We start from the raw sequence: 12,216 nt of genomic DNA, 5'->3' as shown, positions 1-12,216 counted from the left end.
CTCACCAGTTTTGTTTCGACGAGTTTGATCTTGTAAAAATTTCATATGTTTGATAGCCATCTCGATAATTTCGGTTTTTTCGATACGTCCTCGACCCTTCTTCAAGTATTCGGCAGGAATTAATCGGGAGAGATCAGCGAGGCAATTGTTCATACGATCCCGTCTTCTTTTCTCGATGATACGATGGGACATCGGGTCCTGAAATCGCAAAAAACCAGAAAATTATCATCCAACGAAATCAAATACACGAATGAGAAAACATCACAACATCTTTAAAATTAATTTGCAAAGCAAGATGCGATTTTTCAATACACATAGCGCACTCTATACGTAACAAACTTCGACACTAATTTTTTCAAACTTGAACATCATGTTTGATACCTATGTTCAAAAATGTAAAATGCAAAAGCTTCGATTTCATTATAACTTGAACAGTATTTACTTAAAATAATAAATTAACTATTTAAAAAAAAAAACTTGTGAAAAATTTCTTGAATCATCTATGCAGTGTGTCTGTGTACAAAGCAAAGGAATGGAAGTATAGGAAAGAATGATATGTACATTTCGTAACTACACAGAAAGTTTACGTAGGAAGGTAGATTTTACTTTCAAATTTAAAAAATAAAATCAGCTCATGCGGGATAAAAAATCCATAGGTAACTGAAAGCTGATCTTCAGAAATTATTAAAAATGCAATTCAAAGAGAAAAACAAGAGCAAGCAGCAGCAGAACTTCAATTGTGATGTCACTTCGACGTTCACGTGATTTTTTCCAAATTTTACTTCAGCACCTGGATGATATTTTTGATCTACAGTATGACACAAAAGTAATGCCCGGTGACTTCAATCATTTTTGAGTAGAAAGAGCTAGCAAGATGAATAATTTAAAGCGGCGTTGAGAAGCAAAAAATAAGGGCTTTCAAAAGCGACATTGAAAATTTCAGGTCTGTGCTCTTTGGTATCCACAAATTGAAAAACCAGTTTGATCAAAAAATTCAAACCGGTTTTCATTGGTGAAATGTATTCTACACAGGCAACAAAAACGTGATTTAAATTTTTTGAAACCGGTTCGTTATTTTGCAACCAGTTGTCAAAAATGACCTAAAAATTGAAGATAGAGAAAAAAGCTTGAAACAAAAGTTGTAGAGCGTGGAAAATTGAACCATTTCAGCTAATCGGATTTTGAAACCGGTTCATTAGTTAGCAACCAGTTATTGAAAATTACCTAAAAATTGGAGAAAGAGAAAAAAGCTTGAAACAAAAGTTGTAAAGCGTGAAAAATTGGACCATTTCTGCTAATCGGATTTTGAAACCGGTTCATTAATTATAGCAACCAGTTATTGAAAATTACCTAAAAATTGGAGAAAGAGAAAAAAGCTTGAAACAAAAGTTGTAAAGCGTGAAAAATTGGACCATTTCTGCTAATCGGATTTTGAAACCGGTTCATTAATTATAGCAACCAGTTATTGAAAATTACCTAAAAATTGGAGGAAGAGAAAAAAGTTTGAAACAAAAGTTGTAGAGCGTGAAAAATTGAACCATTTTTGATAATAGGATTTCGAAACCGGTTCATTCATTTGAAACCAGTTACTAAAATTACCTAAAAATTGAAGAAAGAGAAAAAAGCTCGAAACAAAAGTTGTAGAGCGTGAAAAATTGAACCATTTTTGATAATAGGGTTTCGAAACCGGTTCACTCATTTGAAACCAGTTACCAAAAATTACCTAAGAATTGGGGAAAGAGAAAACAGCTTGAAACAAAAGTTGTAGAGCGTGAAAAATTGAACCATTTTTGATAATAGGATTTCGAAACCGGTTCACTCATTTGAAACCAGTTACCAAAAATTACCCAAAAATTGGGGAAAGAGAACAAAGCTCGAAACAAAAGTTTTGGAGCGTGAAAAATTACACAATTCTGTCAAATCACATTTTGAAACCAGTTCATTGGTCACATTCAGCAACCAGTTTCAACAATCGCCTAAAAATTGGTGATAGAGAAAAAAGCTTGAAACAAAAGTTGTCCAGCTTGAAAATTGAACTATTTTTGCTAATCGGATTTCGAAACCGGTTCTTGAATTAGCAACCAGTTATCAAAAATTACTTAAAAATTGGAGTTCATCGAAATAATCTCAACATTTTGATAATGCCAATTTAAGAATTTTTCAGAGGTATTTTAGCAATTTTAACAACATTTCGTTCAATATGTATTTAATCGAATTTTCATAATTTACCACCGTTTGTTTGATACGTAATTGGGCATTTTTGAGACACATTGTTCAAATTTCAAGATATTTCATTATAAATAGGGCAACCCAAAATATGCTCTCATTCAAGGTAAAATATTCAATATATATTCGATTTTTTGGGGTAAAATATTCGACAAAAATATTCAATTACCCCCAAAATATTCGAAAATATTCGAAATCAAATTTGGTATCGTTTCACTCGCCTTTACAAGCATATTACAAAAATGGCTACATCGTTGGGTTTCGTTTCCTAAATCACATGCACTATTCGCAATTTCGCAAAATGGAACAAAATTGTTGAATTAAAATTCTATTTTGATCCTCGAAAAAAGAAAAAAAAATCGAAGCTTAATTTAAAATTCAATCTTCATCATCATTTCATCAATCATCAATATCATCATCATTGAAAAGAGCCATTTTTTTCATCTTCAACATTCTGTGAAAATGATGTTTCCTATGTTGCGATTCTCAAAATGCAAAAATTTCAAAAATATTCGAAAAATTGCGAAATATGTGGTAATTTTAGACACAAATATTCAAATAGCAATCAAATATGTGAAAATATTCATTTTAAGGCAAAATATTCGAAAATATTCGAAATGAAGTAGGTCTTTAATGAAAGGCAATTTTCTGAAACGTAAAATGATTTTGTTACATTTGTAATCGGAGTGCAACAAAAAAACATTCAAAAAAATATATTGGGTTGCCCTAATTATAAATGTACATATTTCAGTCATTTCCAACAATTTTCATGATGTTTCAACAAATTCGTGAGCTATCCGCCACGTTCGCTCAATTGTGCTGATTTTTCATCAAAATTGAGCTACCTACCCTAATTTTGAAAATGTATTACGTTTTTTTAAAAGTAAAAGTAAAAGTAAAAATCCATTTTTGACTGGTAGTGCATGAGAAAATGAAAAAAAAATGCATAATACATACAACTTCTGGTCTATATAACTTGCATTAGGCACATACAACATTTGAGACGAAATTAATTTAATGCTATATAATGCTTATGGACTAAAAATACGTAATATGTACAAAGTCTGCAGCTCTGAGTATAAGAATATTACAAGCATACAAAGTAAACGAGCGTTAATTTGATTACGCACTTGGTAATAAATACATTACGCGAAAATAATAGGTACCTATCACGTTTTGTTGTTTTAATCTACCAGATAAGATGCGATATTAATACTACACCGCGTATCATCTTTAGTGGTGCAATTGAATGCTACGATTTAGGAGGATGGGTCAAAATCCGTTAAATTCTATGGTGTTTATAAATAGCCTTAATGCGTATATAATTGATACTAACACATCAAATATCAAACAGATTATAGGTTTAATTATCAAGCGTTACATTTGAAAAAAAATAAATAAATGAAAGATGAAAAGAAGAAGAAAAAGAAACTCGATGTATGTATTTGATAAGCAAGCAAGGAAGTAAGGAAGTAGGCACCAAGACCCTAACATGAAGCTCAACTATTATTTCTGTGATTTTTAGAACACTCAGTAGATGATCAACGCAACTCATTCTTCATTCGAGAATTTTTCTAGGAAAAAATCACCATAAAAATGATAAACAATGACAAACAAAACTCACTCACACATGAGCGACAAAATATTTCAAAATGAAATCAAATGCATCTAGTTACCAATTCAATTGTTTTCGCAGAGTAATTTAAAAACATCAAGATTTCAAATACCACAACAAAATGTATCACGTACGATACAAACGCTAGATGAAAATATAAAGACACAAGATCAAATCATTCGACATTAATATTAATTTTCAACGTAGCAAGAAAAATATAACTCCTTTAAACCAGTATTAATTTATAATTCCTATTGACCACTGCACATTATTATAATTAATTTATCTACAAGTTCAACGACAGGTCATCAAACCATCTACTTAAACATAGAACAGCGAGCTTTAGCAAATGAACCAAAAAAAAAAAATACTGAACAATTCTTCATAAAAGTAATACCTATATGCCTGAGAATACACTACAATAGAAGGAAAACTATATAGAAAATTATGCAGATACAATAATACACAACATACACAACATGTTCGGATTCAAATACCATTAAGTACTTAGATAAAAATAAGAAACATGCAAAACCCAACGTGTATATGAAACACGATTCAAATAAAATTCTCAAAAATCTCAAAACCTATATACGCACTTGCTTCATCTAAACCGTAGAAATTTTCTTAAAACACTGAATAAATTCACGCAGTAATACATATATCTCACTTAGTAACAAGGAACCACTTGACATATTCGAAAACTCAAGATGACTATTTCAATTCGAACAAGAATCTGGTAACTAGTGAAGACAGGTAGATAAGACCACGTAAGAAACACTTCTCGGGTAAAAGTATAGGTAGGTACTACATACTTGTAGTGCATATTTACCAATGACTAAATACCTTCGCAACAACCAGTTGGCGGATATTGGCAAACGATCGTGAACTTGATCCAACCGTAAGCGTGTGTTTTGCCACCAGTTTGCTAGGTACCTATTCTTGAAATTTCAAATTGTCCAATATTATCTGAGGATTACTTGTCAATTATTTTTTACTACCTGCTGTGAGAATTTGGAACATTTATTTTGTTTAAATTTTATTCTACATATTTTTTACTCTCCATTGTGTTACAAGTTTTTATTGCCTTTTATACCTATGTATTAATAGAATATTCAAATTTATTTTCTTTCTACCTGACATATGTAGCTGATTTAGGATTGCTTATAAAGTTATAAGCGCTCTATGATTGGTTATTCTGTTTGTGGGGGTTATTCTGATAAATTGTCATTTTACATCATTTATCATCATTCATTCAGATTACAATAGAAATTACTCGACAAATTAACCAAAATATGCATTCAAAAGTTAAAACATTGAACTAATTACACCATCGGATTGCCCATGTCAAAACCTCCCATTTTTTAGATCCCTTACAAGATCCATTAGTCAATTTAGGCTTAAAATTGATTGAAATGAAAATCTCAAAATTGAAACCGATTCATTCCAGAACCAAAATAATTTTTTCAATCCTGGAACCAATCCCAAAAACGAAATAAAAATTTAGAAGAACAAAACTAAAACAAATCCAATCCCAAAATGAATAAATTTTGATCTTGAAACCTATAAATCCAGTCCCAAAATTGTTTCTGACCCACAGCTCTGCATTTAAGTGAGGTGCAGCGGGGTAAGTACAAATTCAGGTTCAAGTCTGAAGTAGGGCCTGTTTGGACTTCCTCCAAATTGGGGTACTTGAATCTAAACCATTTATATTTATTTATTCGACTGAGCGAAAGGTACAGTGAAAATCTAACTCAAATTTTCATTATAGGTACAGAACCCTTATGGGAATCTGCATAATAAATTTCCATATTGGTTCATTGGTAGGAGAGTATAACAGCTGGTCAAAGTTGAAATTGTTAAAAACCCATTTTGACAAAAATTTGTTGAAAAGGCTGAAAAAATTGGAAATAAGTAAATGGTCCTAAAATTGTTTGAATGTTCAAAATTTGCTCAAAATCAAATTATTAAATTTCTCAATATTGTTGAGGAAATTGTTAAAATGACAGAATTCATCACGAATTGAAGCTACTCCAAAAAAAATATCAAAATTGTGTAAAATGATCTTTGTTGTCCAGGTTCCATTTATCCTTTACAGAACATTGGAAATCACAGCGTAGTGGTACCCTAACAGGGTGAGGCAAATACCTATGCCACAGCAATTATTCTAGGGAATCGACATTTGAGCTTTCACATAATAGTTTCCCATTGCTTTCTACGCAATCCACAAAGTATCTGATACATCGCTAGCCGGGTTTTTACAACCCTGAGTTCAGTAATCAGCTACCAATAGGTGCTCAAACCAGTTACAGCTTCTAGATAGGTACCAGAGCTGAAAACGGTTACGCTACCCGCTTATCAGCATCTGGTTAAAATACCAACTAAACCCACTAGTGGATGTATCGAGTTGATTCGGGTACAGATAGTAGCATATAGCGAGCACAACCCGATCGTTTTTGCACTTAGTCTGTGCACGCACCCCAAAATTTGATAATGCGTAAGTGGGAGGAGTTATGCTTTGATACCCGTCGTTCATATGTGTGATTGACGTCTGCCAGTGATTGTTGGCAATGATGATGTCATGCCAGTACACCCACTACGCATACAACATGCTACCAGTTACAATGTGAACTGGTGTGACATTTTTTCAACTCGCTACCAGCTACTGGCAAGTAGCAAGAATTTACAGTATGGGTACAGTAGTTACCACCCGCTGTTAGTGAGTACTGTTTTCAGCTCTAAAAGGTACTAAAGCCCAGAACAATGTTGTTAGCTGTTACAACTACATTGCCTAAAAGTTGTTAACAACACTGTTAGTAACGGGTTTTTCTTATCAGCAAATTATTTACATTGTTTTTTAACAAGTTTATTTGAAACAATGTCGTTGTTAAAACTATTGGTATTGATATCACTTTTGGATGCTGACTCTCACACACACACACACACCCCCGTGCTCATATAAATGTGAGTAACCATTCATGTATTCATAATATGTACAACAGATGAGGATTTTTTTGCTGATGCGTAAGCGATACCAAAATAATTGTTTTATAAAAACCGATTGTAACAACTAACAGGTTTATGATTCATTTTGCAAAACTAATTGCCAACAGATATCACTTTTAAGCAATGTAATAGCTGTTATAACTACATCACTAACACCGTCATTCTGGGCTTTGATAGGTAACTACCAGCAACAGATTGCGTGCATTTCTGTTACCTCAGGTGTTCTGGTGCTTAAAGCTTAACATGCAATAGATGTTGAATGCACTACAATAGATACATTACAGGTCAACGCTAGCATCTCTAGCAGGATTTGAACCTAGGATCTCTTGTTCAGAAATCCATGGCTCATCCCACTACGCCAACCCCACTGAGCACAGAAAATGATGGCAAATTGAAAAATCAAAAAGTTTCTAAGCCTAAAACAGCTTTTTCATAATCATTTCTGATGCATTCTTTTTTTGTGATTTTTAAAAACAAATTTTCCAGCGGTATTTTGAATTTTATATTAAAATTCAGTTTAACTCTTTTTTTTTGTAAATTAAAGTAGCTATTTTGAGATTTAGTTTTCGTTGTTGCTAATTTTATATTGTTTTTTTTTTTTTTAGTGATTCCAATTTTAAATTGAGCCAGTGAGCTACTCTTACTGTTCCAGCTGCATCCTCTAGTTTATTTGTATTCATTTTTTTTCTTTTTTTTTTCATGAAAAGAAGGGCACCTAGTATAATTTACTGAAAAATGGTCAAACTTGAACTACTCACCGGTCACAAATTTGCATCCAATGATCCCAACCCTTTGTTTTGAGAGCTCGTGATAATTTTGTCTTTTTTCTCCTTAAACACAGCATTACATTTTTTAAAATGAAACTTCGACAGCTTACCAGGGGGCCAAAGTTGCCCCAAAAGTGGGCATTGAAGTGCAATTGTGCAGAAGGTTCGATAGTTTAAATGCATACCTTATTTGTGGATAGGCTAGACCATCCCCTTCGTGACCCTGTTTAGTTTTCTCTGCCAGCACCAAGTTGAAGAAGTACCTTTTTCGCCCCCCCCCCCACCCTCCATGGAGAGCCTGGGATCAAAACATGATCATTTTCCTACTTTCGCAACGCGATCCATCGAAAAGATCCGCACAATTTCTTTTCTAGGGACTTTTATACCCACGATATGATCAAACGAAATAACCAGTGGTTTGTTTATTTTGTCGATGGTGGGATGAGAATTTAAGCGAGTAATTAATTTTGGAAAATTTGTATTGTGGAAGTAAGTTCTAAAGCATTCGATAAAGAAAAAAATTATGATGAATGTAAAGTACCTACGAGGCCTTCGTGGATTTTGGCCTTATCTTGCTTCGTTACCGTTGTTTTCTTTTTTTTTTTAATTCTAGATTAAAAAACGAATCACGTTAAAAGTCACGTGTATTGTTTCTTTCACGTAATACGAGTATGTTCTCGAATGAGTCTATTCTGCGAATCGTGTGAATAGACCATAGAGATCCTGTCTAGCCCTCAAATATCTCGTATTACATGCAATACGATGCCTCAATAAGAATACAATCAATGACTAAAGTAGATTATTTGAATTTTGAATAGGTATAGATATTGAGAAGATGAACTTGAAAGATGAAAGAACCATATGTTCGAAATTTTTCAGAACTTATAGGTAGCTAGGTATACAAAGTGGTGTAGGTATTACGTTAACAATTGAATAACGCAGTTTGGATTGCGCTTGTAGTAATTATAATTTACAGTTTATTTGACTACAATGACGAGTATGTATTCACAAGGTGCAAAACTATTTAGAACGACTAAAAATAAATACGATATTGCCCAATGATGGAGGTTTATTGCATGAGTTGCAGCTTTCACTGAATAATTACGCCGCCGCGCCGCTCAGGTTTAGAAATACGAGTACCTAGGTCGGTTGCTATGCGCGAAAGAAGTCACGTGTAGTGTAAACACGTGAGTTCGAATGTTAAACGATAGTTATTAAGTATTATCATTATCAGCCAGGGATACGTAAAATATGTGTGACATCATAATCATAATAGCTCGGACGAATGTAGAATGTAGGAGCAACAGTCGTCATTTAGTGGTAGGTATCAAATCTCAGCATACGTTTAAATAATAAAATAATCCGGTCTCTTTCTCTTTCTCTCTCTTTTTGTCTCTTTAAAATTCATCTAACCTGGGTACATGGTATTTTCCGCACTATTTTTTAAAACGTGATATATGAACCGATGGGCTCTTATCAGACACGACCCAAAGTAGAGGAAAGTTTTGAAAATATTTCCATTGGCATAGCGATATCGTTAATGAAAGTACCGGTTTTTAATTTCAGTATAACTTTACGTGATCATTTCGCTCATCATCAGATGTCAATCGCTGGTGCGAATTTCGGAATAGGTTCGATACGCACAGTTGTGTCAAATGACATCAAGGTCATAGTAAAATTAACACTTTGATGAGCCGAAATGGAAACTGGGTCAAATTGTATAGAAGCTTCAATGTAACTAACGATGACGAAAATCAAATCTAATTCGAAGATATAATTGAGGCTACAACAAACACATGTGATGAGTCACAAATCCATAGCCTGGGTTAACCGGATAAAATACCCGGTTGATGAAACCTGTACATGCGTAATATATGGCAAGGCAGAAAGGTACTCGTATTTGAAACACGAGTACGTCGTTTTCGACCAATTAGGTGTAGGTAGTTGACCACTACTTATTGGATGAATTCCATTCTCGATTGCACGATTAGGTCACAAGGTGTGGAAAATTTTCACGTGTGTGCGAAATGTATAATCGCTTAATGATGAGATACAGTTTTTCAAATCTAATTTAATTTTTATAATCGTTGGTATTTCGAAAGCGAAACGGTTAATTCTATGTAACGAATGATTAATTCTATCAACTTTATTGATTCATATTTCATTTATTACGAAAAACGTGAGGAATATTTTTCTGACTTTATTATAATTTTATAGTTTAGTGAATTAATGCGTCAATGTCGACTTTGATCATGACAATAGTCTGTCTAGTGTCAAGTGTGTCATGTAAGACCTCAAAATCTTGTAGAAACTTTTGTAGATCTTATAATCAACATCCACTTTCACATCAACATGACGACCAGACAATGTAAAAACAATTGTAGCCTCCACCCCACCCACCTCACAGGGGGCTGGGAGCAAACTGATCGGGGGTTTCTTACTTATTAGGTGGGTAGACATTGTAAGAAAAATCTGAGCGAAATTGAAGGACATGACTCAAAAACGTTGGTCAAATTGAGGTGGAATGACTCCTGGGCCAATAGAACAACGTCTGGGAAGTTGCCAAAGACATCATCTGGGAAACACTACTGGGGATAATGGGCCACGTATTCGAAACTCAGAGAAAAAAATGGGGAAATTCTGCAAAAAGTCATAAATGACTCTAATATACAGACTATGCGTATATGAATGGCGAGCAGGTGTCCTCATATGTAGTAGATGGATCACAGACCTCTGGTATGCTGGCAACACAACTTTTGTAGCCTCAAGTGTGAGCACATGTCTATGCTGCAGAAGTGCCTCGAGGAAGTCAGGAAAGATACAGTCCATTGATGAATAAGTAAGAGAAATACTGAGAGAAATTTGTGTGACAAAATCAGCTATATTAGAAGTGGTCTTTGGCCAAATACTAAATACTTGGGATGAGTCACAAGAGCAGGTGCAATTTATGGAGACAATTACTGTACGAGGCCAAGTAAAAAGAGCAAGAGCAAAGGAATGATCTTTGACCAGGTGGACTAACTCCATTCGCAAAGCAACAGGTCACACTTGTCACAGCTTTGCCAAATGTGTGAGGGGCATGCAGAACAGAGAACAATCGCTCGAGCTTGTCCACTGGATTACCAAACAGTAATGGTCACAATACCCTGCACAGGGTGACACATTACTATGATGTTTTTGAAGATGCTAGACAGGATGTGATTTCATTTTTAAGCCCCTTCAACATCCCTTGAATCACATTTTATAGCTTTAGAAATCTGAAAGTATTGAAAAGTAACGCAGGACATCAAATACTAGGCTTTTTTGGTTCGGCTGAAACAGGAACCAGAATCATCTCAACCATCTCAAAGTTTGGAAAGAAGAAGTCCCAAAAGAACCACCAAGTTGAAAAGGTTCCATAAACTATGAAATAGGGAACATAATTATTGTAATATATTTCAAACAAATTGGGAACCATTTAGTACCAATGAGTTTTTGAGGGAAAAGACCACCAGTACAAGAACCAGGTCAAGGTTTAAATAATGTTCAAGAACAACAATCAGAACCCTTTTTCAGAAATCAGTTTTTTTTTCATGATTGACATTTTGACTAATTCCACATTATTTTTTCCTTTTTTCAAACTTTGAAAAAAAAATTAAAACAATTTAAATTCATATAAAATTATAGAAAAGTGTGGATGTTCAAAACAGTTTGTTTTAAGACATTCAAACTCTGAAAACGAGTACCAGGTTACAAGAGATTTTCAAGTTATTTAAAACATCACTTCTGAAACGACTCAAACCACTAGCCAGAATACCAGACCATATCAGTTTGGGTTTTGCAATCAACACTCATTGATAGATCAAGTCCACAGGGTACAGGGTTGCAGCCATCATTGAAAAAGAATTTGAGGATAAGGAATACTGTTCTGCAGCATTTCTTGATGTAGCACAAGCATTTGACCTAGTATGACACAAAGGTCTCCAATCAAAACTTGCAGAAATCCTACAGGGAAATTATGTTTGTTTATCGAAATCCTATATAACAAGAAGAGCATTCAGAGTGTTTCACAGAGATACCATATCTACTCTACTCAGCATCCAATTAAAGCTGGAGTGCCTTAGGGTAGTGTTCTGGACTAATCCCATAATTAATGTACACAGCTGATATACCAACAACAGAAAAAACTGAAACTGCAACGGTTGCTGATGACACTACAATTTTATCAGTTCATTCATCCCGAGCCCAAACAACAGAATCTACAAAAAGCCCTCAATGGAATCTGAAGATGGACAGATCAATGGAAAATCAAGCTAAATGAGCAAAAGTCAACTCATGTTACATTTGCTAAGAGAAAATGTGATATTCAATACACATTCTAGTCTACATTAAACAGAATGAAATTCCAGCTGCCAGTCATGCTAAATACCTAGGTATTCATCTTGACTCTAGTCTTACATGGAGGCACCATTTTGGCCAGAAGAAAACTCAAATCAACCCGAAACTCTACCAAATGTACTGGTTGATTGGAAATCATTCAAAAATGAAGATTGAGAGTAAAAGGCTAATTTTATATACTTAATGATAATTAAACTAGTATGGACATTGGCCATATGGGGTACA

The 12,216-nt window shown here is 34.1% G+C and overlaps 1 protein-coding gene across 6 annotated transcripts in view; it reads right to left on the bottom strand.

Annotated features, from left to right (window-relative positions):
- Positions 1-12,216, bottom strand: part of cwo (transcription factor cwo) — a 40,201-nt gene that overhangs the window by 5,609 nt on the left and 22,376 nt on the right. For 5 of the 6 annotated variants that reach the window (XM_065346210.1, XM_065346289.1, XM_065346614.1 and 2 more), the window contains one exon: positions 6-198. In XM_065346210.1, the coding sequence (XP_065202282.1) occupies positions 6-198 (193 nt within the window). Of the gene's footprint in view, positions 1-5; positions 199-4,440; positions 4,679-12,216 lie in introns of those variants that run through there. The other variant, XM_065346532.1, reaches the window with a different exon arrangement.

This window comes from Planococcus citri, chromosome 1 (assembly GCF_950023065.1).
Source record: "Planococcus citri chromosome 1, ihPlaCitr1.1, whole genome shotgun sequence".
NCBI classification, from domain to species: domain Eukaryota; kingdom Metazoa; phylum Arthropoda; class Insecta; order Hemiptera; family Pseudococcidae; genus Planococcus; species Planococcus citri.
Note: the sequence above shows the minus strand (reverse complement) of the source record. Positions and strands in the feature narration are given on the sequence as shown.